The following is a 27,668-nucleotide window of genomic DNA, read 5'->3' on the forward strand; positions in this document are numbered from 1 at the left end:
AACACAACCATCAAGACTCAAACGGGATTTTATTGTTAAAAAGGGGGCTTGGTGAGGGCGGAAGCCACTGCTAAGTAACAAAACCAGATTCCCTCCCCGACCCCAAGCACAGCATGGGAATGTTCCTGCCCCAGATGTGGGCCCAGGAGCCCTGTCCCATTAACAGTTCCCTCCCCCCCCCATTTCTGAGGCCAAGTCGGGCCACAGGTCTCAGAACGGGGTTTTGGCAGCAGGGTTTTCTGTCCAGGGCTGGGAGGCCAGGGAGCCCTGCCATCCCGCCGTGCTTCCTGGGCTCACCTCCCTTTCCCAGTGGCACCGCAAGCACGGAAGTGTTGGGCAGGCACCCTCACCGTTCCGGGGTCTCAGGAGCCCCCGCCTTCTGAGATCCTGAGCTCCTGCTTGCAGGGCACCCCCGTCTGCCCAGCCTCCATCTCCCATTTCCTGCTACCCCCCATTCAGTCTTGGGGGCAGGAGGGCCGGTTCCAGGCAGGGCCCCTCAGTTATGTTGGAAGCGTCCATCTTTGCCATGGGGCAGGCGGGGCCCCCGGGTAGCCCGCTGGGAAACACCAGCTGGGTTGGAGGGGACAGCGAGGGGTGAGGAGTCCCCAGGGCCTGCAACAGGGGAAGGGCCACGAGCAGTGCTTGAGGAATGCCCCTCCGTCCCCTCTGATCACCCAGTGGCTCTGAACTCCCTAGGGGCACACCCCCAAGGTGCCAGCCCCACAAATATTCTTCAAGAACCCTGTTTCCAGCAAGGGGCAGCCATAGGGCAGGGAGCTCCACATGCTTCCTCCCTGGGCTGACCAGGCGCTCCCCTCCCATTCCCTCCTTTGCTGGTACTGACCTGGGTTCTGGCTTGGAGGGAGTTTGACCTTGGCCATAGGCAGGGAGACCTTTCCCAGATGCCGGGTACCAGAGGCTGGGTGCCCGCACACTTGCACCCTGTGGTCCGAGATGCTCTGCGCGGGATGGGGCCCCAGGAGGTGTGTCTTGGGGCGGGAGAGCTGTGTTGGTTGAAGAGCAGTGACGTGAGGTGGGAGCCGCATGCGGATCTGATGCAGGGGTCTGCCCCGGCAGCTATGCCAGCTTGGGGGGATACGGCATGGAGGGTGGTGCACAGCTAGGGCTACCCTGGGGCCACGGGAGCAATCCAGCCCTCAGAGCCCCACCAGCAAGGCAGGGGCCCAGACCCCCCAGTCCTTGTCCCTGGACTCACCCCTTGCCCTGTGACCTCAAAGGACTGTGACCTCCGCTTCCTCCTCTTTGCCTCCAGCAACTCCTCCCGTTTCTTGCCCAGGCTTTTCTTCTGGCCACGCAGCCAGGGCCCGGGGCCATCGCCATGATGCTCGACGGCCCGGGATGGGGCCTCACCCGTGCTGCTGGACAGGTTGTCCTCACTGGCAGCGTGCTGCAGCATGGGGCTGGGTGGCCGCTTGCAGGCCAGCAGGCCGGGGGGCCGCGCATCGTCAGCCTCGCTCAGCGAGTGCAGGGACAGGCTGCTGCGCTCCATGCTGGGTGCCAGCAGGTGGCGCCCCTCGGCGCCCAGGGCCCGAGAGCGTCGCCGGGCAGCCTTCACCGAGATGCACTTGGTGTCCGTCAGGATCTCCTTCCTCTCTGCGGCGGGACAAAGGAGCACCCAGCCGGGGATCAAGGCCACATATTCCTCCCCCTCCTGCACCTCCAACACCCCTTCTCTGCCAAAGCATCCCCCCTTGCTTGCTGTTTAAGAAACTTTGGGCAAGTTTCTGAGCCTTACTTTCATCTGTAAACTGGGGAGCCTTACTTTCATCTGTAAACTGGGGATCTGTAAACTAACCCCACTGGCTTGTGAGGATTTTTTTTTTTTTTTGGCCGAGCCTTAGTTCCCCGACCAGGGATCGAACCCATGCCCCCTGCAGTGTAAGCGCAGAGTCTTAACCACTAGACCGCCAGGGAAGTCCCAGGTTATGAGGAGTAACTGAGATAACGGGCATAGCCTATGGCCAGGGCGTAGGGGTTCGGTCTATATTTGCTCTTACAATTATTTCTGAGTGGGAAGGTGGGGCGTGATCCTAAGCGCCATGTGTTCCCCATTCCGGTTTCTGATTGTGCCCCCAGCTTTGTGTGGACAGAGCAGGTCGTTAATCCTCTGTGGGCACTGGTGCCTCTCTTTCTAGAGCGGTCAGCACCCGACGCATGGGTGTACTTAGCAGTGCAGAGGGAAGGAAGGGGCTCTGGGCTGGGTGATCTGAGCAGTTTGGACGATGCCAGGCTCAGGCTGACAGGGTGGGCAGGGGGCACACCTTTGCAGGACAAAGGGATCTCTGACAGGTTCTCACTGCTGTCAGGGGAGGAGTTGATCCGGCCGCTCAGGCTGCCCAGGCTGTCCTGAGTGGGGGCCTGTGAGACGAATTGGTTGGGAAGAGAAGCCACTGGACACAGCAGGGACCCTATGTCCCCAGGGGGCTGTTTTGGAAAGGCTCCATCCCAACCACTGGGTGTCCACCCTGGTGCTCCCACCTGCAGCAGAGGAGCCCATCGGGCCAGCGGCGCTCAGTGCTCACCTCCTGCGTCACCAGGCTGCCAATCTGGATGGGGGGTGGGGTGGGCACAGAGGAGCTCTTCACCTGCCAGGCCCCGGAACTGGCCTTGGACACGTGGTTGGCTTCACTGAGGTTGGCAGAGGAGGATGGGCATCTGTTGACCAGGCTGGTCCCACTGCGGTCCCACCCCCACCCTAGGGGGGAGCTGTTGTGTAAAGGGAGAGAGGACCCAAAAGTCCTGGCTCCAGACCTGTGCCACCTGCCCCCTTTCGTTCCTGCTCCATCCCCCCCAGGAAGCCCTAATCTGGGCTGGCATCTCTGGGACACAGCCCGTGGTGGCTCAGGCAGGAAGGACTGGCAGAAAGTGGCCCCTGGCCTCACCTCTCTGTGCTGATCGGAGGCAGGAAGCTGCCCTGCAGGAGCTGGGCTTCGGAGCTCAGCGTCTTCACGCTCTCTGGGTCAGACTCTGGGGTCGGCAAGGTTCCTGCTCTGCTAATTTTGGGCAAGGAGCTGTCCTGGGGAGGTGGGGAAGGGGCAGTCAGAAGACTTGGTCCTGGGCCGGTAACAGCACAGGGTGACAAAGGCACACAGGGTGTCTGGGGCTGTAATAGGGGCTGGGAGCCCCAGAGGGCAGTGGGCTTGTTCTCGGTCCCCAGGGACAAGCTGTGGTAGGCCAGGCATCCCCCGTGGCACTGCCTGGTGGCCTGGTCTCCTGGGAGGGCGTCTGGGGCCATTTGTCATATCTCAGATAGCCAAACCTGACCTTCAGACCCTGGGTGGGGACAAGTGCCAGAGAAGAATACGCCGAGAAAGGAAGCTTACTCAGGCTTGGCGAGCCTTTGGGTGGGATAAGAAGGAAGGAGTCAGCTCCCTGGGGACCAGCCAGCCTGGTCCCACCAACATATGCCAACGACCTGCACGCACTGCCCTGGCCATCGGCCCCTCCCTTAGCGCGTGTGCGCGTGCTCAGGCCCGAGGCGCCCACCTGCAGGGCCCCAGAGGCCACGCGGTCCATGATGGCGGCCCGCTCCAGGCTGCCCTCGTCCTGCGCTCGCACGTACACGTCGTACAGCTCCTGCAGGCGCTGCGGGACGGCCAAGCTGTAGTCTGCCAGGGGAGGGGCAGGGCTCAGCGCGTGCCCTCGGGCCCTCCGCGGGTCGATGGGGCCCGTGGGCGGCTCGGACGCGCGGGGCGCGGGCCCTACCGTCGATGATCTGCCGCTGGCCCTGGATGATCTCGTCGCAGAGGCTGCGGTGCTGCTCCAGGCGGCGCAGGGCCTCGCGGCGGTGGCGGAGCGCGCCGTCGCGGAGCAGCGCGTGCGACTGCATCTCCGTGTTCTCCACCTCGAGCTCGTGCACGCGGCACAGCAGGCTAAGCACCTCGCGCTGCTCCTCGGAGCCGATGCGCCGCGGCAGCGTCTCCTCTAGGCGCCGGCCGCGCGCGCGCAGCTCTCGGCAGCGCTGCTCCAGCGTCAGCTGGGGACCAAGCGGGGTGAGCGCCAGGCGGGCTCTCGCCCACCGCTGAGCCTGTCCCCGCGCCTCCAGTCCCCGGACTCTGGGCTCCCGGCTGAAGCCCCGTTCCGAGGCCCACCCTCGAAGCTGCCTCTCGGGCCTTGCAACCAGGGGCTGCCCCTGAAGGGCCCGTCTCTGCCTACCTTCTTGCCGTCCTGACCACAACCCATCCCTGGAACCAGCTCCGTGGATCTGCTGAGCCCCAGCCCAGCTGATGCCCTCAGGGCTCACGGTACCCTGAAACCCCCTGGCCAGGATATGCTCCAGAACAGAGGGCAGAGATCTGGAAAATCCTAATTATGATATTGGCTACCATTTTTTGAGTCCTTGGTATGTGAAAGGCATTTGTTTAATCTTCCCAACAACCCTACTAGGGCTGACTACTCCCATCTTACAGATGAGTAAGAGAGGCACAAGGAGGTGAAGGAGTTCAGTGAGGTCACAGGGGATTTGTGGCCTGAGCTCCCAGCTCCCAGGCCTCCCCCAGCCCCTTCCTGCTGGGGCCTCTCAAACCCACTCTCCCAAACCCCAGGCACCTTCTGCTTTCGCAGCTTCTTCTGCTCCCCCGTCAGGGCAGCGATGCTCTCCCGGGCGCAGGCCACCTCAGGGGGCTCCAGGATGTCTGGCTGGTCATCGCCTGTGTCCGAGTCCTTCTCACTGTCGTCCTTGGTGTAGGACTCCTTGCGTTGCTCCTCCCTCCACTTGAGTGCCCTGCGTGACTTCTCGTGCTCCCAGCTGCCGCAGCCCCACCCCCGAGGGAGACCCGGGATTCAGGCCACGGTGGGAGGCACGGCACGCATCTCCAAGCTCCCAGCCCCTGCCCCAGGCCGGGGGTGCTCACCCTGCAATGGTGAGCAGGTGGCGGGAGGTGTCGATCTGCACCTCCATGGCGTGGTTCTCCAGCTCCAGCAGGTGTCTCCGCACGTCCATCTGCTCCTGGAAGGCGCTGATGAGCTGCTCCCGCAGCTGTCCCATCTCAGCCTGCTCACCCTTCTCGCTGTGCAGCTGGACCTTGGCTGGCCATTGAACGGCAGGTGGGGGAGGCCAGTGGAGGAGGAAGGGTCAGGCCAGGAAAGTCTGGGCTACCTGGGGCCCTCCCCTCTCTTTCTTCCCAAAAGACTTCCTGTGCAAGCACCTCCCCAGAAAGACCTCCTAGATTACCACAGCCCTCCCACATCCCACTTCCGCATTGAGTCTTCAGGCTATGACCCAAAGGTGATTCCCAGCTTCTCTGTATGAACTGGGCTTCCGCCAGCCTTTAGAGCACCTTTCTGTCAACTAATAAAAGGTGCCCTTTAGACACTTTGGAAAATCATCATAGCAAATACAGAAAGTGTATGAGCTCTGTATCCCTTCTGGCGATGCCAGGCACAGTCTCGGACGCCCCACGCAGCTAAATGCCCACGTGCCACTCACTCGTGTGATACCACCTAACCCTCAGGTCGAGTCTCTGAAGCAGAGATCGCGATTCCATTCGACAATTGAAGGACTGAAGGCCCAGAGTGGTTGATGACTAGCCCAAGGCTACCCAGCCAGAAAGAATCTGAGTCTAGCTTTGAACCCGGCCCTGCCTGACCCCTGAGCAATTTGAGACGGCCTGGACGGGCTTCGGGAGACGGGCTCCCACTAACACAGACCCACACGCACACCTTGGATGTGGCAGATGTCGCCCCGCCCCAGCCGGCCGTGGGCCTGGCCCCGCCCACCCTGCTTGTCCATCTTGCGCTTGAGCCTCTCGATCTCGCCCCGCAGGTCGGCGATGATGCTGGTGTATTGCGCGATGTGGTAGGAGACGTTGAGCAGGTTCTGCTTCACCTGTGGGGATGGGAGGGGAGCAGGTACGGTCACCTGGACGCCGGGGCCTGCCTGCGGGTTCCTCTTTTCTCTTTCTTACCCCTAATCTTTCTGACAGTAATGGCCTCCTTGCCTCTGACCCTACAACCTCTCGACACTGCGTGCCTCCGCCAGAGGCATACTCCTAAAATGCTGCCTTCCCTGGTCAACCTTCAGTGGCTCTGCTTGGGGGAATGCTGCTTGGGGGAATGCTTGGGGGAATGCTAATCCCCCCACCACTCTCTCTAGATTTTCTTTTGACTCACTGCTCCATCAGGAACATTCTGCTCCAGCTGAGGAGCCATCCCACTTGCCCCACTCCCACCACCGACACCATCTCCTTCCTGCCTCTGGAACCTCTACCCTTACTGCTGCCTCTCTTCCTAAATTTCCTCCCCATCCTGTTTCCCTCTCACAGTCTCCAAAGAGCTACAGGGGATCCCACCAGCACCCCCATCCCCGATCGTTGGCATCATTTCCTGCTGTTAATAATATTCTGAACTATCAATTCAGAGTATTATTATTACCTGTCTCCTCCCATCATTCAGTTCCTTGAGGGCTGGGATAAAGCATAAAGTGCCTGGAGCAATGGCTGGCGAATCGTAGTGTCGGGAGAGTGTTCACGAAATTCTATCTTAGAATTCCCACCCCTCTACCCACACGGTGGAAACAAACGTCCTAACAGGTAGTGGGGATTCTGACACGTTCACCGGAGAGGGTGAGAACGTGGGCTTGGAAACCAGGCAGACACAGCTCTAGTCTCAGCGTCATCACTGCCCTGGGACAGGGAGGTCACTGAACTCCCTTCAGCCTCATTTTCCTCAGCTGTGAAACGGGGACAGAAATAACCTCAACTGAGCCTGCCTCATTTGAGGATCAGATGATTTGATAAAGGGCCCAACATAAGTGCGTAGTAACGGTCACCTCTGTCTGTTAGGATTAGGGGCTTTGGAAAGGTAAACATCTGACTGGGTACCTGAAGATGAAAAGGGGAAGATGGAAGGGGATGACGGGGCTCGGGGCGCACAGACCTTGCACGAGAAGAAGGGGACTCTCAAGGGCTGTGGGCTTCTCGGCAGGCAACAGGGAAGGGCACAGGGGTGACACTGGACTGGGGAGTGGGGCCAGTGCAATGGTGGCTGGTTCCAGAGAATGTGCGGTGCCGTGGCAGGGCCTGGAATCAGTCCAGGGGCTCGAATCTTGGCCCAGGAAGGCGGGCCCTGGGGGACAGACCAGGGGTCCCTCACCCTGGTCTTGATGTTCTTGGCCCGGCCAGCGTAGGTCAGGGTGTTCCGGGATTCCTCAAAGGCACTGCTCGCTGGGCTGATGTGGGCGATCATCACCGTGCGGCTGTTTCCCCCCAGGGAATCCTGGATGGGGCCGAGGGCGGGCTGTGGTCAGCCGGGTCCTGCCTTTCTTCACGCTGCTCCTGCCAGGCTGTTCGTGATGCCCTTGTGGGGGGTGTGTGTGTGTGTGTGTGTGTGTTTCCCTCTATCTCACACTCACACACACACGCGCGCACACTCTCACAGCCGCTGGTGCCAAGCATCACAGGACTCTCCCCTCCTCCTCTGCTGTCCCCCCTTCTTCCCTCTTCCAGCTTCTTCGCCAAAGTTCATATCCAGGTCAGGGCCTACCCGGCTTCCCTTCTCCTCCCCTCATACGTGAGAACGAGGAAAGGCAGCGGCCCTGACTGGCTGGGAACCAGAGGGGGAAGAGCCCCGTGGGGCCCTGGGCCCCTCCCACATCCCCTCTGGCTTCCCAGGTCCCCCTTTATCCGACTGCTGTTGGCGCTGTTGTCTTGGCTGGAGTGAGGGGGGTGATGGGGACCTCTGCATGAAGGTTGAATTTGGCCTGTGGCCACCGCCTCCCTTGCCCTGGGCTTGCTGTGCCCTCCCGGACAGACAGTGCACAGCGGGGCTGCGGGCTTGGGGGGAGACAAAGCCCTTGGCCGCAGCAGTTACCAGCTGGGCGACTCCGCAAGCTCCGTCACCTGTCTAATCCTCAGCTTCCTTGGGTTTCGAGGGTGGCAGGAACTAACTGTCCTACCTCCCAGGCTGTAAGTGCAGTGATGCTGGCAGGCCGATTAAGTCACCTGCAGCTCTGCTATCGGCCCAGACAGACCTCTGCTGGGACCCTACGTCCAGCACTTACTAGTGTGAGGCCTTGGGAAGGTTACTTAGCCTCCCACTGCCTCGGTTTCCTCATCTGCAAATGGAATAGTCATCCCCTAACTCAGACTCGCTGACAAGATGAAAGGGACCGAGAAGGGGGTGCTGAGACAACGAACACAGAGCCCAGCCAGGAGCGGGGCCTCCCCGACAGCAGCCTCTGGGAGACCTGATGCTGACTGACCACCTGAACCCCCAAATCCAGACGACCCCCCAGTTCCCCTAGACCCACAGCCCTGGGGTGGGGGGTCAGGTGCAGCCCTTTTCCCTCCCTGCTGCCCAGTCTTTGGTGAGAGTCACCAGATAACATACAAGACACCCAGTGAAATCTGAATTTTGGATAAATAACAAGTGGGTTTTTGTTTTTTGTTTTTTAGTATAAGTACGTCCCAAAGATGGCATGGGACATACTTATACCCAAACAGATTTTGTTTATTTGAAATTCACATGCAGCCGGGCGTCCTGTATCTTTCCTTGTGACGCTGGCGGCCCCACCCTGGGTGCCCAGGCCCTGGGCCCGGCGGCAGGTCGTACCTTCAGGAGCCGGGTGAGCTTGCTGTCACGATAGTTGATGTACTTGTTGCTGCTTTTGTCACTCAGCGCGTTGATGCAGTTGCCCAGGGCCAGCAGCGAGCGATTGATGTGGGCCCCCTCTTTCATGCGCTGCCCACGGTTCTGTGTCTGGGGGGTGGGGGGCGAGCAGTGGGTGTGACTCCCTGCCCTGGGCCATCCTGAGTTGTAAACCCCTCCCTCTCCCCCGGGGCCCTGCAAGGGAGAGATGCTGAGGGCCTGGTCCCGCCCTCTGTCGGGGTGGGGGGGGGGCGGTCACGGAGGGCTTTCGAGAAGGTCAGAGAACCGGAAGGCCTCTGAACAAGAGGGGGGACAAGAGGCTTCTGAGGGCTGAGACCCTGGCACGTCGTCTGCCCTGCGGCACAGCTAAGGCAGCGCCGAGAATGCGATGGAGGTGGGTCGTGGCTTCCCAGGCAGCTCAGCTGAGAGCCGGCCCGGCCACGGGCATGGCAGCAGGCGTGGCCATGGGCACACGGCTCTAGAGGGTGCGCCAGGCTTCAGGGGGGGAAGAGGGAAGTTTGTGTGTGTGTGTGGAGGGGGGGAGTGAGTGTGTGTGAATTGCATGTGTATATGTGACAGCATGTATGTGTGTATAAGAAAGTCTGTGAGTGAGGAAATGGGTTGAGGTGTATGTAAGTGGATGTGAGAGCAGGACAGTGTCAAGTCCCAGGAGGCTCTGCCTACAGCCGCCCTCGGGAGACGTCTTTGCCCAGCCTGGTGAAGCTGGGACCCACTCACTCCAGTGGCCGCGGGGCACACCCTCTCCCCCCCGCCGGGAGCTGGCTGCTCCCCTGTACTCCTCCTCCAGGAAGCCCTCAGGCCGTTACTGGAAGAGAGGGGTGTGTTTCTCCAACCCCACCCTGTTTAAACCAACCCCACACGTTCAAACCAACCCCACACGTTCAAACACAAGCCCTGTTACATCTCCCTGGCGCTGTCCTGTCCCTTGCATTTGCTTCAGTGCTAACAGTGACATCACGCAGCCCCAGCACTCACGTGACCCTGAAACCTCCAAGTTTGCCCGCAGGAGGGGGCCCGGGCCCAGGCGCAGGGCCAGGCGGACAGGGCTTAGTGATGGGGGACAAATGCTGAGAAATGGGTGATGGACCTTTTTCTCTCCCTGATGTGGTTGGCAAGGGCCCCCTCCCGGGCTCTGCCCAGGGTGCCCCCAGTCGGGGGACGTTGTTTCCCCCCTGCCCCAGCTCCTCATTGGGCCCATTCATTCTCTTGCCTGTTCCCCGCTCCTCCGGGGCAGCCACTGTCTCCTTCCCTGGAGAAATCCCCATGCTCCCAGGCCCCTTCCCACAAACAGCCCTTGTGTGCTTCCCCAGGGTCCCCCCCATCCTTCTTGCTCATCGGAGACATTCCTCAGTCCCTTCCCCCTCATCTCCACCCTCCCTGGGAAGTCCCCACCCTCACCCCTTGGGGAGCTGGGCGGCCAGCATCCCTGCCCTGCCCCCCGGGCTTTCTCCCCAGCCCCACGGGGAGCTAGCCTCACCTGGGAGGCCCGCTCCGAGCCAGCCAGGTCGATCATGAACAGGCGGCCCTGCCGCACCTCCTGCAGGACATTCTTGACCCGGCTGCGCTGGCGCACGGCCACCTGGAGCACGGCGTGGGAGCGGGAGGACGTCTGGTTGGCGGCCGTGGGCTCCTGGGTCCTCTGCCGGTTCCCCTTCAACAGCAGCTGCATGATCTGGGTGGGTGGGGACGGGGGAGGGAGGCCACTCCTGGGGACCCGTGAGGATGCTCCCACGTCCTGCAGCTGAGAGGTTGGGAAGGGGCCCAGGCAGGGGTGGGTCGGCCCCCTGGGTGCTGCGGGGCCTGGGAGGTCAGGGTCTGTCTGTAAACTGGGAGGCTGGTTGCCTGGTCAGCCCCCAGGGTCTGCGTGGCTGGGGGCGTGTCATCCAGGATTGTCTGTGTCTGCCCCAGCCCCAGCCCAGCTGCGCGGGAAGCTGCTCCCTCCCACCCATCCCCACCCTCCCCGGGAGGTTAGTGTCCCTCCCTACTGCGACTCGCCTCTTTGGCATTGACGGTGGAGACCTCGGTGATCCCGGCCACCTGGATCACCCCTTTGGAGTCCTCCCTCAGCTCCAGGTACCCCAGGGCAGGGTTCAGCAGGTCCCGGATCATCTCATTGTAGATCTGATGGGCCAGGTTGGGAGGGGCAGGGGACAGATGTTAACGGGAGACCAAGGGCAGGAGGTTCAGGCAATGGCCAGGTTCTCTGTCCCTCCCGAGAGCTCCAGGCTCCTCTCAGGGAAACCCTGGTTAAGGAGGAAGACCCCTTCCTTCCTATGGGGTGGGCGTAGGGGGCTTCAGCACCCGGAGGGAAACATGGGGCTGCCAGAGGCAAGGGTGCAGAGGCATCAGAACCACACGGAACAGGCTGGCCAGGCCCGGGACGGGGGATGGGGCCTGACCCACGGCCGAGCCCTGTTTGTTGCTAGGCAACCCATCCTCGACCTTCACCTGCTCCCACCTCGCAGGCCCCCAGAGTGCATCTTGCTGGCTGAGTCAACGCCACGCTGGCTGGAGCAGCTGCTGGCAGCACTGTCTCGCTGCCCTTCCTGAGCTGTCACCCGGGAGATTATCAGCTCCCGGAGGGAGCCGGAGAGGCCAGGAGCCAGATGGCGTCTAGCCTGCTGGCTCTCCTGCCTCTTCTGGCCTCTGCGTGTCCCCCCCCACCGCCTGGCCACCCCCGCTGACCCCTCACTGCCTGGTGGTAGCCCAGGTGGGCATCAGAGGCTGTGGCAAGAGAGCGAAGGCTGGCAGGTCCCAGCCTGTCCGTGTACGTGCAGTTCCCACCTATAGACACTGAGTGCCTGCACGTAGCCTGGCAGGGCAGACAGGCTTGGCTTTCAGGAGTGCGCCCAGGAGGATGGCGTCTGGGAGGACGGCTGAGGTCTGTGCTCCGCGACAAGGCTACATTGGGGTGTGGCACAATGGGCATGGCTCGGCTTTGAAGCCCTGGGGTCCTGAGTTTGAATCCCTGCTCCCTCACTTACTGTGTGACCTCGATCTAGTTGCCTAACCTCTCTGAGCCTCAGTTTTTATAAAGTGAGGCCAACCATGTGCACATGGGAGAGCAGCAGCGATGAGCACCCCAGGAAACTGCCCCGTGACAGGGAGGTGAGCCAGCCCGGTCCTATGGGCCTCTTGTCCAAGCCCACGGGACGGGGTGGAGGGAGGACCCACCTCCAGGTAGGACATGGACACCTCATATTCCATGTCGTTGCTGGTCTCCTCAATGGCACAGAAGAGGTCATTGAGGGTCCGAATGTAGATGCCGGGCTCGTGGTCTGTGCCCAGCATGGTGTAGGTTTTCCCGCAGCCTGGGGCAGAGCAGGGCGGCGGGTGAGCAGGGGCTCCTGGCAAACCTGGGTCTGTCCTCAAGGTGGGACCCTCCCAGATGGCCGGGGAGGTGGGGGGAAGGGGAGAAGATGGCATCCTTGGCTGGCGATGGGGCCACATCCTCGGACCCTGCTCCGGTTGGGGCCAGACTAGCTCGGCGGTGGAGGGCAAGGGGGCTTGATTCTCAGAGGGGACAACCAGGGCACACAGTCCTCTCCGTGGGCTGGGCTCCCCCTCACCTGTGGGGCCATAGGCAAAGACAGTGGCATTGTAGCCTGAGATGACGCCTTCAATGAGGCTCTTGGTGGTGGCCTGATACACCATCTCCTGCAGGAAAGAGGAGACCCGTCAGGGGCCTGGGCACAGGCAGGGCAGAGCACACAGGCCCACGGGCACATCCTGGCTCCCAACAGAAGCAGCTCTGTCCCTGGAGCCCTCGGCCCCAGAGAAGTGGGGATGGGAAGTGGGGAATGGATGTCTCTGCTTTCACCCCATGGGGGGATGCCAGCCTGAAAGAGAGCTCAGGACACCTGAGACGCCTCCCCCCACAGCCGGCTCCCAGCCCCCAGCCCTGAGGACGCACGCATTACAGCTGCCGCTGGGAGCATCCCGCAGATGGGCAAGACGGGGGTCCCTGGGAGGGTGTCAGCTTCCCGTAGCTCCCCTCCCAGCACCAGATGGGCTTCAAGCACTCTCCTCCAGCTCCCCTAGGGGCCACCTGTGGGGTGTGCTGTGTGGGTCCCCGTGTAGGGCGGCCTCTGCGTGCTGACCGGGGCGTGTCCACGCAGGAGGATCTGAATGCACCACGCAGGCACACGCACACTTGCACGTGTGGGGAGACGGCAAGTGATGGAAGGAAGGCTGAAGGTCGGTGGCAGGGTCCCCCAAGGACTCCCTCCTGAGGGGGTCAAAGGGCAGAGAGAGGATCTTGTGTGTCCCTGAGCCCAGGCCCCCCTCACCTGGGTGGCAGTGAAGTCAAAGGCCACGTCGAATAGGTAGGACTTCTCCCGGGAGCGATGCGCCCGCAGGATGTCGTCGGGGTCTTCCATTGGGTCCATGAGAACCACCATCTGCAAAGGTACCCGAGGGGAGGCTGGTGGTCACCCGGGAGCCCCAGGCCCATACCAATGTCAGCACTGACCACTGACCTCACCCCTCCTCACTCAAGACATGGGAAGGAGTGGGGACGATGCTCTGTGTCCGGGAACGCCGGGGCCAAGAGGTAAACTGAGTCCTGACAAAGGACAAGGCACTGAGGGGGATGGGCTGTCCTAGAGCCACCCAAGGTCGCAGAGACAGTGATGCAGCCCCTTTCCTGGGTCGGCAGGGGAGCCAGGGCCAGTGACAGCCCGAAGAGGACTTGAGAGCAGACACGGCAGGAGGGGCAGCCCCTTGGAGGGGCAGAGGGAGCTGACTGACAGAGGAGGCTGACTTGGGAGCCCGGCCCGGCTCCATGGACCTGGGAGATCCACATGGGTCCCTGTCGGTGCACCCCCGTCCAGCACCAGGATTCAGGAGGCCCAGTGCCGGGAGGACCACAGCCTTGGAACTCCCACCAGACTCCTCCCAATAGGTACACAGCTGTGCTCACTGCGTCTAAACTGGCCTAAGACCCCTGGGGTCCCAGCAGGGCCCCCTTCTGGGATTCTCAATGGAGGAGGGAAGAAGGAAGAGGTAAGACAGCTCCCTAGGAGGCCCGACCCAGGACCCTCACCCAGAGGTCTTATCCAATCAGATGGGATTCCAGGTAAGCCAGTTAGAGGGGATGCTCCAGACAGGCTGGGCTGGGGCTTTGTGCAGGGAAAGAATGAGGCCACTGACTGAGGCCCCCTCACAGCCTGCCAGAGGCTGGGTGGCCATGGTGAGCTGAGTGCAGGGTGTCGGGGCCTGCGGCTGTACCTGCCGTGCCCACCTGTCCCCAGCCACCACCTCAGGGCTTCAGCCCCAGTGCCCCGTAAGCTTGTCCCAGGATCCAGTTCCAGGCTCAGGCCCTAACGCCAGCAGCAGGAGCCCTGATCAAGTTTCAGACCCAAATGAAGATACACCCGCCCACAAGTCCCCAGGTGTGGGTCCCAGTGGAACGCAATGGAACTTGACCAGATGTACAGCTCTCACCCCCGGTGCCAGAACTCCTGTGCATACCGGCAGCGCCAGCGGCCTGAGGGCCACCCTCTAGGGACCTTTGATGCAGGAGTGGGTGAGCTGTGTGCACTGAAGCCCATCGCCCACTGATCACCTTCAAGTGACCTCTGGGCACTGCCAAGTTCATGGCACCGTCGGCATTTGGTTCTTTTGACATCCAGGCTCCTGAATCAGGACATTGTCAGCACAGCTGCTATGATCCCCTCTTAAAGAGGGCATTGGGGCTTCCCTGGTGGCGAAGTGGTTGAGAGTCCGCCTGCCGATGCGGGGGACGCAGGTTCGTGCCCCGGTCCGGGAGGGTCCCACATGCCGCGGAGCGGCTGGGCCCGTGAGCCATGGCCGCTGAGCCTGCGCGTCCGGAGCCTGTGCTCTGCAACGGGAGAGGCCACAGCAGTGAGAGGCCCACGCAAAAAAAAAAAAAAAAAAAGAGGGCTTTGTCTGGGTCTCCATCTGTCTGGGCCCCAGCCTGCGCCCCACCCTTCAGAGCATCACCCCCATCCTGGTCCACTCTGGCATACAATGGAGCCCTTGTGCCCCTCAGCCAGGTGAATTGGAGCTGAGCCGCGGAGGGCTGGGGTGGGGTGGGGCGCTGTGGGCTGCACAGGGAGTTCAGGCCGGGTGACCACGACTGCTGGGCACCTTCTATGGACCAGGCATTAAGCGGGGCCCCCGAGGAGAGAGAGCAAATGAAATGTGGTTTCCTGCCTCTGACATCACAGTGGAGTGGGGAGCAGATCATTGTAATAACAAGCGCCGGGCTCCAGGAGGCAATCAGAGCACAGAGGAGGGGCATGTGATCCGTGATGCAGGTTTTCCCCTGCAGGAGGGCTTGCTGGAAGAGGTGGCACCAGCACTGAGTCTTTTTTTTTTTTTAAGTTTATTTACTTATTTTATTTTTGGCTGCGTTGGGTCTTCGTTGCTGCACGCGGGCTTTCTCTATTTGTGGCGATCGGGGGCTACTCTTCGTTGTGGTGTGCGGGCTTCTCATTGCGGTGGCTTCTCCTGTTGCAGAGCATGGGCTCTAGGTGCGCGGGCTTCAGTAGTTGTGGCACACAGGCTTCAGTAGTTGTGGCTCACGGGCTCCACAGCACAGGCTCAGTAGTTGTGGCGCACAGGCTTAGTTGCTCCGCGGCATGTGGGATCTTCCAGGACCAGGGCTCGAACCCGTATTCCCTGCACTGGCAGGCGGATTCTTAACCACTGCGCCACCAGGGAAGTCCCCAGCACTGAGTCTTAAAGGATGAGTAAGAGTTGGCTGAGGAATGTGAGGTGAGGAAAGCAGATGAGGGAAAAGCATTAGCAAGGCCACGAGGTGAGAGGCAGGCTGTGGGCAGACGGCCTCAGCTCCGAATCACTGGCGATTCTTATGAGAAAGGCAGGGATTTTTCCTCCCGTCCCGTCTACCAGGAATCTCGACAGCACAGACCCAAGATGGCCACAGAAGGAGACGTTGGGGCCCCTCTGTGAGCACATGCTGCCCCCGCTCTGGGAGGCTCCTGTCCGTCCTAAATGTCACCCAGGCTGGCACCCAGCATGTGCCCGAGGAACGTTTTCTCAATAAAGCTGCACAGAGGGAGCTCTGAATACACCATATGCAGTGCTACGTGCTTTGCACACACTTTCTCATTTTCCCCCACAGCTTAGAGTAGGCGCTCGTATCATCTCAGCATCATCATGAGGAATCAGACTGGTACCCAAAAGCTGCACTGCCAAGTACAGAGCTGGTTGGATTCAGAGCTGTTGGGTTCCAGAACCCAGGCCCCTAACCACCAGACCTCCCGCCCCTGCCTCTGGACCAACAGCTGCCTTCCTGGGGCCTGTCCTGGTTGAACTGTGTCCTCCCCAAATTCAAATATTAAAGTCCAATCCCGCAGTCCCTCAGAATGTGACCTTATTTAAAAAGAGGGTTGTAGCTATAATCGGTTAAGTTAGGGTGCGGTCCCTTTATAAGGACTGGTGGTGTCCTTATAAAAGGGAAATTTGGACACAGACACACGTGGCGGGAAGATGACGGGAAGAGACACAGGGAGAAGATGGCCATCTGCACGCCGAGGACAGAGACCTGGAACAAATTCTCCTTTGCAGCCTCAGAAGGAGCCAGCCCTTCAGACTCCTGGCCACAGAACTGCGAATGAACGTATTTCTGTTGTTTAAGCTGCCCAATGTGTGGTACTTGGTTCCAGCAGCCTTACAAATTGATACACTACTGGAGGCAGGCTCCTGCCTCAGCTCTGAGGGGGTGGGCTAGTCTGGGAGCTCTCTTTCACAATTCCCTGCATCTTATATATTTTTTAATTAATTAATTAATTTTTTTTGGCTGCGTTGGGTCTTTGTTGCTGCGCGCGGGCTTCTCTAGTTGCGGCGACCGGGGGCTACTCTCGTTGCGGTGGCTTCTCTTGTTGCGGAGCACGGGCTCTAGGCGCACGGGCTTCAGCAGTTGTGGCTCGTGGGCTCAGTAGTTGTGGCACGCAGGCTTAGTTGCTCCGTGGCATGTGGGATCTTCCCGGACCAGGGCTCAAAGCCGTGTCCCTGCCTTGGCAGGCAGATTCCTAACCACTGTGCCACTAGGGAAGCCCCTCTGCATCTTAAATGTTCATGCCTGTGGCATGCTGGGCACCTGACTCTGGGAGGTTTCAAGGGCCACGCTGACCACACAGGATGCACAGGGCCCTCCCGATGCTGGCGGGATGGTGGAAGGCAGGGCCGGGAGTGGGGAAGGTGGGTGGCGCACGGCAGGGCTCTGTCCCCGCTGGTCCAGGCCTGCTAGCTCAGCAGAGGCCCCCGGGCTTGACCTCTCCCTGCCCCCACTGCCTCCACCTCCAGACGTGTTTTTCATTCAATGCCGACTGTGACCTTTCCACGGTTCTAGCTTTGGGCCTGGAAACCCAAGACCCGCAAAGGAAGTAGGGGGCCTCAGGCTCGGGGGAGGGTGTCATCCATAGTCTGTGTCCCCATTAGGGACCAGGCTCCTCGCCCGCATCTCCTAGGTGAGAAATACCGTGAACAAAGCGTGTCGGGAGTTCTTCCGCTGCACACCGCTAGCTGCTGGGCTTTGCCCGGCTTTGCAGTTTTAACCGCTTCTTTCTGGCCTCCAAACGGCTAAACCGAGACCAGGGTTTCACAGTCTTGGCACTGTTGACACTTTGGGCTGGATCGTTGTTATCAGGACTTGTCCGGTGTGTTGTAGGGTGTTTAGCAGCAGCCCGGGCCTCTACCCGCTAGAGGCCAGGGCGCAGCCTCCTCCCGAATGTCCCCTGGGGAGCAAAATCGCCCCCAGCTGAAAACCTCTGACCTAGGCTATTCCTCCTCAAGCCTCCAAACTGGCAGCGAAGATCTCCGGGGAAGGGGATGTGCAAATTGGGTTCAGGCTCCATACTGCTGTGTGACCTCGGGAAAACTGCACCACCTCTCTGGGCCTCAAGTGCTTCCCAGTTGGAAGTCTGGGAGGACCAACAAGGCCGTAGCCTTGAGAGAAGAAATCATGCCAGCACTCCTCGCCTACTCAGGAAGCCCCAGCAGAGAACGGGCCTCTGGGGAGGCCCCAGCCTAGGAGACATCACTTCCAGTCCCGGGAGCTGAGCCCATAGCTCCTGTATTCTCAGGGCGTAAACAGGACACAGCGAAACAAAAGCCTGATTCAAGGTGGCTATCACCCCTGTAAGGCTGTTTCTAGATTTTTTGTTTTTTCTTTAAGAAGGAAAATTCATGGCTGGTCATAGTTCTAGTTGTAAAAGTACCACCTTGTGGGTACTCAAGAAAGGAGATTTTGATCTCAGGAAGGGCGTCCCTGGGCCCTGACAGCCTTCAGGCTAGATGGAAAAGACCCGAATGCTGAGCTCATAAAGCCACCAAGGCCCAGCTGGCTGCTCAGGACAGAGCCACGCCTGGCTGATGTCCTGGCCAGGTCCCCACCTGCCTACAGGACTCTGAGGACCCTGAGGCCTCGGGTGAGAGGACGTGTGACCAAGATCGTCTAGGGCTGCATCTCTCACGGGCCTACAGTGTCGCCCCAAGCCAGATTCCCAGGCACTACCCAGATTCACTGAATGAAAATCTCTGGGGAACTGGGCCCACAGATCTGCCTTTTTAACCTGCACTCTTGCCTTGTACCCATCCAGGCACTCAGTAGAAGAATCCTTGCATCCTGGCAGCATTATTCATAATAGCCAAGAGGTAGGAAGCAACCCAAATGCCCATCAACTGATGAATGGGTCACCTAAATGCAGAGTGACCATAGCCTGGGATAGTATCCAGCCACAGAAAGGAGTAAAGTTCGAACCCAGGCTACAAGGCGGATGCAGCCTTTTCTTTTTTTTACTTTTTGGCTACACCCCGTGGCTTGGGGGATCTCAGTGCCCCAGCCAGGGATCAAAGCCCCGCCCCCTGCACTGGAAGCGTGGAGTCCTAACCACTGGACCGCCAGGGAAGGTCTTACAACATGGATGAACCTCGAAAGCATGATGCTCAGTGACACAAGCCAGACATGAAGGACCATGTATTGTATGATTCCATTTCTACAAACTGTCCAGAACGGGCGAATCTATAGAGACGGAAAGTGGTTTCCTGGGGCCAGGAGGGGGCTGGGGAGATGGGCGGGGTGGTGGCTAAGGGTGGAGGGAAAGACTTCTTGAATCCTCTCCCAGTCACCCTCCTTTGGGGCTGCAGAACCAAGAAGCATCCAGATGGTGGGTGTGCACGGGGGGCTCCGCCCCCGGGCAGGTGAGTGGGGCTGAAAGCGCCCGGGCTGCTCCCACAACACTCACAGTCTCTGACTCTCGGCATCTGTCACCGTATACTTCATTCACCTTTCACAATAGCCTGCACTTGCGTGGCACAGCTCTCCCTTACAGGATTGCCTCTAATCCTCTCTCAACAGCTCTTGGGCTGGGTCGAGCAAGTTCTTTCTTTCGTTTTTAATTAATTAATTATTTATTTTTGGCTGCGTTGGGTCCTCGTTGCTGTGCGCGGGCTTTCTCTAGTTGCGGTGAGCGGGGGCTACTCTTTGTTGCGGTGCGCGGGCTTCTTATTGCAGTGGCTTCTCTTGTTGCGGAGCACGGGCTCTAGGTGCGCGGGCTTCAGTAGTTGTGGCTCGCGGGCTCAGTAGTTGTTGCCCACAGGCTTAGTTGCTCCGCGGCATGTGGGATCTTCCCGGACCAGGGCTTGAACCCGTGTCCCCTGCATTGGCAGGCGGATTCTTAACCACTGTGTCACCAGGGGAGTCCAATAGCAGAGCAGGTTCTTAACATACTGTCTTCTGATGAGGAAACGGAGACCAGGATCCGGAAGCCCCTTGGTGGCTCCTCCGATAGGACCCCAGGGGCACGGGGCGGGGGTGACAGTTGGGCTTTGAACAGATAAAGGCTAACTGCGGGATCATGTATATGGTCAGGTGACTTAAATCCTGTCGACAAGCATGGTCTGCAGGGCTCGGGGGAGGATCCGCAGGCTGCGGGCTCTGTGGGGGGGAGGGAAGGGAGCCGTCTGTTCCGGAACTTCTGGGTCCCAGCGACCTCTCAGGCTGTCCCTGTGGCCATCAGTGGCATCCCTGAGGGGTCTGGCGTCAGGGTCTATTCCTGGCCCAGATGCTAGGAGACCAAGCTCCTGCCTGACCCTTCCGTGAACACAAAGGTGTGGCCGTGACAGATTGGGGACCACCAGACAGGGAGCCCTGAAGCCAGAAGGGGGCGGGCAGGAGGTGGACCAGGGTTTCACTTACCTCTGGGGCCTGAAACCATCCCGTGTGTCAGCCCTGGAGATAAACTAACCTCTATTAAACGCTGACTGTGCGCCAGCTGCTGGGTAAGCAGTGGGCATGCGTTAGCCCGTGAAGACTTCTAAGACGGCGCCGTGACAATGATCCCGAATCAGATGGGGCGATGGGGGTGGGTAAGACCACAGGCACCCGGACCACCTCGTGACAAATCCAAACCCTAACTCCGGCTTCCCCAGAATCCGGGCACACCGGCCTCTTGTCCCCAGAGGACACTCTGCCACGTGAGTGTCCACCTCTGCAAAGCTAGGGGAACAGTGTCTCCCTCATCTGCAGGAGGATGACGCCTAGCTCTAGGCAAGGCAGTCCTAGGACCCCGCACAGTGGCCCAAGCCAGTGGCTGGCTGAGGCCTCGGTCCACCTCTGCCCGCTCAGAACCCACCGACTGGTGGGCTTTGGTAGCATCGCCTCCCTGCTGACCACCAGGGGCCGGGCTTCAGTAGTGACCTCTGGGCTGCTGTGCTCGGCGGCTCCCGACCCGCTAGCCCGGGACAGCAGGAGCAGGGCTGAAGTAAGCCCTGCATCACAGAGGAGGCAGAGCCCAGAACCCCAGGCCAGCAGAGGCGGGGTTGGGGAGCCCTTCTGCGGGGCTGGGCCGTGACGGAGGGCCACAGCCAAGGGAGCAAGGGAAGCAGCGGGTCACGGGCAGATCCGCTTCCCAAGCACACGGCTCTTTAGCGGGGGCCGGGTGCTGTGTCGGATGCTTGGGCCCAGCTGCACCTTTGCTGGGAAAAGACTCGAAGGCCCTGCTGTCCTGGGGATGCTCCCAAGCTCACCCTGCCAGCCCACCGGGCTCCAGACCTCAGGGAGAAGGACCAGAGCAGCTGGCCCATCAGTGAGGCTGGCCAAGCCTGCAGCCCCCAGCCTCCCTCAGGGCCAGCGACGCAAGCCTGGATGGCCTGGGCCACAGAGAAGCCATGGGGGTCACCGGAGAAGGATGGAGGTCAGGGGGCAGGGCCTAGCCAGAGGGCGAGGCTATCCATTTTACTCTGTGGACGTCACCTTACTGGTCAGAGGGACGGAGCACCTGAGCGGCGGCTGGTTTTTCGGAGGTTCCCAGCCTGCCATTTGCTGTGGTTTCTCCCAAACTGCAGCCCAGGCAAATGTATCTTTGGGGTTTTTGTTTTCTTTGGCCCCACCACGCAGAATCCCACGCGGGATCTTAGTTCCACGACCAGGGATCGAACCTGGGCCCCCTGCCGTGGAAGTGCAGAGTCTTAACCACTGGACCAAGGAAGTCCCAGGCAAGTGCATCTTTGAATCCAGCAGGGAGAGAAGATGCTGGGGGCCAGAAGCTTAGCATTCTCCCTGCAGGGCCTGGAGCCCACACTGCTCAGACCACTCTTTCCATGTCTAAGCTGACAAAGGAGCAGCTCCGTTGGGACTGCCCAGCCCTTGGGACCTTCTCAGAGGCGCAGCTCGGCCTCCCTCTCCACTGGCAGGGACAGAAAGGAGCCAGTGTTTGCTGTGCGTGGGCACACAATGGGCTGTGCCCGGGACCAGAGCATTTCTCTCAGCATCAGTTAATATCTGTCAGCCCCCATGCCGGCTGGGAGCCAGGAGCGGCCCAGAGAGAGGGCATCATTGTTCCACCTCTGAGGACCTGATATCCTTGGGGACAAGCTGGACAAACAGGGAGTGGCCTTGCCTGGAAGGAGGTTTCTCCTCTCGAGTTCTCTGGCCGTTCATGGCTGGCCCCTCTCATCAGCCAATCCAGCAGCCCTGGGCACTCTCAGTCACTTATAGATGGTAACTCACAGCTATTAAATGCCTACTGGGTACCACGCCCTGGGGAAGCACCGTGCATGTATTTACGGCTGAGGACCCTCCAGAGCAGGCATTATGGTGACTGTCGCCACTTACAGAGGAGGCAGCTGAGGCTTCTGGAAGCAACCTGGCCCAGGCCACACAGCCAGTAACTGATGGAACCTACACTCCACGGCTGTTGTGGGCATCCATGCTGCCCCCACCAGGCCTTTAGATGGGTTCTTCCCAGCCCCCCGCTGCCTTCCTTCAGGCCTTTGAGGAAGGCTACCCTTTTCCAACAGGGCGCGGAGGAAGAGAAATCAGGAGGCGGGTGCTACCCAGCTCTGCTGTGGCCACAGCTCACTGGGGCTGAAGGAAGAGGCTGGGTGGGGTGAGCACTTGCCCCCAGGGACCCCGAGGCAGGCAGGCATCGCAGGCTTCGTCTACCTACGGTCTTCTTACCATGGCCCTTGGGCTTCCTGAGTCCAGCCCGCCAGGCTCAAGGCCAGCAGGTGCCCACTTTACGCCTCTCTCTGCAATGCACTGCGCCGCCCTGACTCCTCTGACCTCCTAGCACATCCAGCCACCTGGATGAGCCTGGGCACCCAGGAGAAGCTAGCAGCGGCCACAGAGCAGAGGCAAGGGGTTGCTCTCGGAGTCCCCAGAGGCCATATCACCATGATGCTTCTACCCAGGCAGCAAGCCTGCCCCCACCACTGTGCCCATCCCCACCCCAAACCTGAGTCAACTGCCTACCCCAAAAACCATTCTGGCCGTGGTCTACAGCGTGTGCGGCCTGGCTCCTGCCCACGCCGCCAACCTCATCTCACTCCTCTCGCCCCTTCTCTCTCTGGCTTGAGCCACACTGGCCTTTTCTCCGTTACCCAAGTGTATCACAATCCCTCTCACCACAGGGCCTTTGCACATGCAAGTCCCTCTGGTTGAAATTTCTCCCTTCAGCACACTCCTAATGACCTCTTCTTCATCCCTCCTGTTTCAGCTCAAGCACCCTTTCTCAAGGAAGCCCTTCCTGACCTCTGGGTCTAGGTCAAGTTCCCTCTTATTCTCATATCTCCACACATTTCTTTGTAGCCCTTGTTGGCTACAAACTCATACGTTCATGATTCAGTTCTTTCATTTAAGTCTCATCTCCCTGCACTGGCAACGGAGGGAGGACAGGGTCTCTTCTGTTCACCGTGGTTTCCCGGCTCCTAGCACTGTCCCCAGCGTGTGTTGTGGGCACTTGATAAATATTTCTTGTCTCCTGTGTAGACGGAGGTGGGGCTTGCCCTGCCCACCTCATCATGTTGACAGGAGAACCAAGAGAGCAAATAGACATCCAAAGACTTTGCAAAACATGAACAGTCTGGAGGTGAGCATTAGCTCTAGACCCTATGAACACGTGCTCTACGGGTAGCAGACCCACTAAGGTGGGGAAGTCAAGTCATGGGTACACGGAAGGTGTGTGAATTTTTTCAGGGCTGGAGGCAGGGGCTCAAGCTCCCCCTCCCCCTCAGACCAGGGAAGCTTTTAGCTCTCCTTGGATCAATCTAGGGAGGCTTCCTGGAAGAAGGACTATGGTTTCCTTGATGATGTAGTCAATAGTACAGCCAAGCGTTCAGAGGGTAGAGGAAAGGCCCTTCCTGCCCCTACCAGGTGTGAGCAGACCTCTGCTCTGCCCTACAGCTCCCAGCCACACAGCCCCATGTACCTGCTCGTCTACTTTATGGGCGATGAGAGTGGCTCCTTCTTCCAGCTCCGCCACGCTGATGGGCCGGACCCGGAGCGCCACCTGGGAGGGAAGGCCAGACCCCTGGGATTAGATGCAGAGGGCTGTGCCGGGCCGCAGAGAGAAGGATGAGAGGACCCCAGGAATCCTCCCCTGGACCAGCCCCATGGGTTCCTCTCTGTTCAGCCATCGAGCCTGGTTCATCTTAAGGAAAACTCAGTGGTTCAAGGCTAGCCTCTAGGTCGAGGGTACCAGGTCCACAGACTGTGGGCTCTGTCTGAGTCTACGAACTTCCCAGGAGCCTGTGCCCCAGAGAGAGCCCCAGCGGAGAGAGCTGTCTGCTCCGCCAGGCTGCATCAGTCACGCCCCAAACTAAGCACCTGCATCTCCCCTGGGCTTTGAACTTGGAGCCCCTGGCAGCGGAGCGGCCTGTCTGTGAGTCTGTGGACGACGTGGGCGGGAGGTGGGACGGGGGCCCAGGGGACATCCCCTCCTCGTGCTGACAACCAGTGACTGCATTCCCACCCGAGGACAGTGCCATCGGAGGCTCCCACCTCCCTCTATCCTCCCGCCAGAGAGAGACGGTGGGTCTTCATCCTGGGCCTGGGTCTCCCCCCAGACGGGGCGCTGCTGCCTCTACTGATCAAGGGGAAATAGCTGCTCTTGTGGGGCACCAAGGGGTGTGTGTGGGTATAACTAACGGGCCCTCGTGCCAGGTAAGAACGCTTCACTCTCAGACGCACTTCACTGCCTGTCAGGCTGCCCACACAGGCCTCCTCGGCCAAACTCCACGGGTGGCAGGGAAGGCCCCTCCACCCCTGCCCCAGGGGCGCGCACGGCGTGCACCACACAAGCCATTTCCCAAGAGACAATTCTAAACTGCCAGAGAGGATGTTCCAGAGCCCCCCCGGGCTTGCCTGGGGGCCTGGGGCTGAGGTTCGTCTTTGGAGCCGCGAGCTCACCCTACAGAGGCGGGGGGTCTCTGGGGGCTTCATTATCCTCCAGTTACCTTACCACCCACCTGCTGGCGATGGCGCCCTTTCCCGGATCTCAGAAGTTAGGGGGTGGGGAGGGGGCTGGGAGAAAGCAGTGGCCTTCGGGTCACTGAGTCTTCCCCCCATCACTCAGTCTGGCCCCACTGATAATCAGAAACCTGTCTTTGTCTCCATCTGTCTCCCGTGCCCCCCACTCACACCTCTTCCTCTGCCCCAGTCCCCGGGGCTATGAGGGGCCATCTTGGTTGCTTCCAGCACTTCTCTGAAATGTTTATAGAGTCCTTACTTGGGCGGCATCTGTGTTGCAACCCAATAACCAGCTACCTTCAACCCTGTACCAGCTCCTCTGGTACCTGGGGGCTCTTGTCTACCTACCTGTGATCCTCAAACCCTTTAAACTCCTGACGCCACCGGGCTGGCATGCTCTGGTTCACCAGGAAACTCCCACCTTCCTTCCCCGGGCAGGTAGGTCAAGCCCTCCCTGCCCCTGGCTTTTCGGGATCAGAGAGCAGTGTTGTTCCAGAGCCCCATGTGCACAGGTTGGGGGTGGGGGGGCCCTGCTGGAAAGGTGTAAAGGGGGAGTGGGACTGAAGCCAGGCTAACTTTCCAGGCCTTAGCAGGGTGGCCATGATGCCCTCCTTCCTGACATGCACCACTCGGGGCAAGTTGCTCGGGACGCTCCCAGCCCCTGACCCTGAGTGTCCTCTTAGCGGGGGCACCCAGTACGGTCCGGAGGCCGCCCGAGGGTGTGGGTTCGGGGGACCAGGGATGGGGTCGAGGAGGGGGAGGTTGACGGGTTCTCACCATGAGTTGCTGGTCCTTGGAGTCCCCGCTGTCCTTCATGCTGGCGGCGGGTGGAAGGGCTCAGGCCGCGACAGCGGTCGTGGCCGAGCCGCAGCCCCACCGCCGCCGGCTCCCTCGCAGCCTCGCCTGCGCTGCTGCTGCCTGACAACCCGAAACCAACGACGCGCCCGCGGCCGAGGCCGCCGACAGGGAGGCGGGGCCGGGGGAGGGCCCCGACGGCGCCTCCCGCCTCCCGCGCCCCCGCCCCTCCGCGCTGCTGCCGAGGGGTGGCCGCCTCCGCCGGGGAGGCGCCCTAGGCTGCTCCGCTTTCCCGGCGGGTGTCCGCCTGTGCGACCCTCCGGCCTTCGGCGCGGCCCTGCGTCCGTCCGTTTGGTAGCTCTCGGCGCCCCTTCCCCGCGCCCCGGGGCTCGTGGCCTGGGCTCCTCTTCCACGGCCCTCCAGGGGGCGCCCGTCCGGCCGCGTGGCTCGAGAGACAGACACGCTGCCTCCCGCCGGGGCCGCGAGCATCCTCTGCCGGCCTGTCTGTCTGTCTGTCTGTCTGACTCAGCGTCTCCAGGGCGGCGGCTGGCAGCCTTGTGTTTCCATGGGCGCTGCGTGCATCGTGGCTGTGGGCTCGTGTCGCTGGCGTGGTGTCTCCACCGCGTGTCCAATGACAGAGCGGGCAAAGAGTTGGCCCTTTGCCCCGGCTGCCCACCCGAGTGTGCAGGGGAGCATCTATGTCACTTGGGTTGTGTCACAGAAGAGCCCGCCTCTCAGTGTACCTCGCTAGCAAACCAGACCTGATCCGTAAACCCGGAATCTAGGTCAAGATGGTTGGGTCAGTGTGCCTTCCGGCTCCCTGCCTGCTGTAACAGCCACGACAGCGTTCAAGAAAGTACAGGTCAGACGCTGCGGCCTCCATTCTTGGTGAGAACAACAGCAATTACACACTCAGGGAGCACAGTGGAAAGATTCCTGGCCTCAGGGGCCCCAGGAAAACAGGATTCTGGTCCCGGCTCTGAATCCAACTTGCAGAACCACGTGGAGTCAGTGTTTCCTGTACTCTCTGGGCCTTAGTTTCCTGGGTGATGGTGGAGCTCCACCTGCTTCTGATGGAAGAAGCCGTCATCTTTCTTGTCTCCTCCTGCACCCCCTGAAGCTGAGCCAGGCAGCCCCCCTGCAAAGACTGGGCAAGGGGAGTCCAGTGGGGTTCACTTCCCTTTTAAGGAGCTGGGTACAGGAAGAGCCGCTTATCCCCTGCGGCCATCTCAGACAGCCTGGTGCACGTCCAGAACATGATGCCAGCCTGTGTCCTAGGACTGGCTTCCCCGGCTGACCCCAAGGAGCTCGTGTTAGGTATAGTTATTAATAAACAGTGGCAGAAAGCCGCCGGTGGCTTTGGATTTGATAAATAGGTAAACCCAGTAAAGCTTGGTGGAAACCCAACACTCCAGCATGGGCTCCCAACGTTTTGTCCCGTTCTGTGGCCCAGGCTGCTCTGCGCACGGAGGCTGGCCAGTTTGCAAATGGGCGAGCTGCATGGAGAAGCAGGTAAGTTTGAAGATGTGTCATTTGGGTTGAAAACACCCTCCAGGGAATTCCCTGGAGGTCCAGTGGTTAGGACCCTGTGCTTTCATTGCCGAGCGCCTGGTTGGATCCCTGGTCGGGGAACTAAGATCCCACAAGCCTTGCGGTGAGACAAAAAAAAAGAGAAAGAAAATCCAAAATTTGTTAAGAAAAGAAGGAAAGAAAACACCTTCCAGGCTTGCATTTCAGACCCCCGAGGCTGATCCATTTGGATCAACACACGAGGCCTCCAATCAATTACACTATAGCTAATTTTCTCTCTCTTTTCTGTTCCTCCTCATGCATAAATCCCACTCAGGATGGCCCATGGTGGTAAAAATAAGAGGACCTTCTAAGCGGGTGGTCCCAGCCCATATTACTTAGATTCTGACTCATCACAAAGTCATCTCTGTTCTCAAACGTCCCCCACTTGACTCCAGTGTTTCTGTCAATGACACCCCCGTCCTTAGAGCCCCACACCTCTAAGTCATCTTTGACTTCCCCTCTCCGTGTTCCAGTCCTGGCGGTTCTACTTCTGCAAGTGCATCTCCTCTTCCATGTCTCCTGGCCATCCCTGCCCCGGCCTGGCCCCGGGCTCCAGCTTTTACCTCTTCTCACCTGGGCAGCATCATGGCCCCTTGTGCCCCCTGCCTGCGGTCTCCTCCACTTCTGAAAGCTGCAGCTCTGACCTGGACGTAGAAGCGGGTACCTCGCTCACCACTACCCCCTTTTCAGGCCCCCAGCCCCCGCACCCCCCGCCAACCCACACACTGGTCTGCATCCCCCCGTCCTGACTGCTCGTTTGCTATCAAACACACGCTGGTGCTGGGTCCTACCTTGCTCATGCTGGTCTCTCTGCCTGCTACGCCCTTTCCAACTTCTGTTGAATTTGTTTGTCCTCCATATTCGAGCCGTCCTCTCCTTCTCCACAAATCTCCTTTCCATGCCCTCAAAGAGTCATCAAAGGAGGCTCCCTCAG

General features: G+C 60.2%; 1 protein-coding gene across 3 annotated transcripts; it reads right to left on the reverse strand.

Annotated features, from left to right (window-relative positions):
• Positions 1-26,315, reverse strand: KIF19 (kinesin family member 19). Of its 3 annotated transcripts, none has more exons than XM_079905204.1 (20): positions 25,145-26,315; positions 23,328-23,408; positions 12,918-13,028; positions 12,198-12,285; positions 11,803-11,939; positions 10,624-10,749; positions 10,106-10,300; positions 8,572-8,718; positions 7,114-7,236; positions 5,683-5,848; positions 4,875-5,049; positions 4,570-4,768; positions 3,727-3,997; positions 3,508-3,629; positions 2,904-3,037; positions 2,544-2,727; positions 2,283-2,379; positions 1,217-1,614; positions 845-1,004; positions 1-612 (listed from the first exon to the last, which is right to left on the reverse strand). In XM_079905204.1, exons 1-20 carry the CDS (start codon positions 25,181-25,183, stop codon positions 497-499), a joined length of 3,069 nt encoding a protein of 1,022 aa, XP_079761330.1. In that variant the 5' UTR covers positions 25,184-26,315; the 3' UTR covers positions 1-496. The 3 variants fall into 3 exon arrangements, with proteins under 3 accessions (XP_079761330.1, XP_079761331.1, XP_079761332.1); XM_079905205.1 differs by having other exon boundaries at positions 2-612; positions 2,544-2,649; positions 25,145-26,314; XM_079905206.1 differs by lacking the exons at positions 1-612; positions 845-1,004 and adding an exon at positions 2,019-2,097 and having other exon boundaries at positions 1,486-1,614.
• Positions 26,316-27,668: the final 1,353 nt, after the last annotated feature.

The sequence above is a fragment of the Stenella coeruleoalba genome (assembly GCF_951394435.1).
Source record: "Stenella coeruleoalba genome assembly, chromosome: 19".
In the NCBI taxonomy this organism is placed as follows: domain Eukaryota; kingdom Metazoa; phylum Chordata; class Mammalia; order Artiodactyla; family Delphinidae; genus Stenella; species Stenella coeruleoalba.

Excerpts from the sequence above, each read along its gene's own strand:
- KIF19 (XM_079905204.1), bottom strand. The coding sequence starts at position 25,183 with ATGAAGGACAGCGGGGACTCCAAGGACCAGCAACTCATG. Across the intron at positions 3,630-3,726 it reads CCAGCGGCAGATCATCGACG|ACTACAGCTTGGCCGTCCCG; the intron begins GTAGGGCCCGCG and ends CTCCCCTGGCAG. Across the intron at positions 1,615-2,282 it reads GATCCCTTTGTCCTGCAAAG|AGAGGAAGGAGATCCTGACG; the intron begins GTGTGCCCCCTG and ends GTCCCGCCGCAG.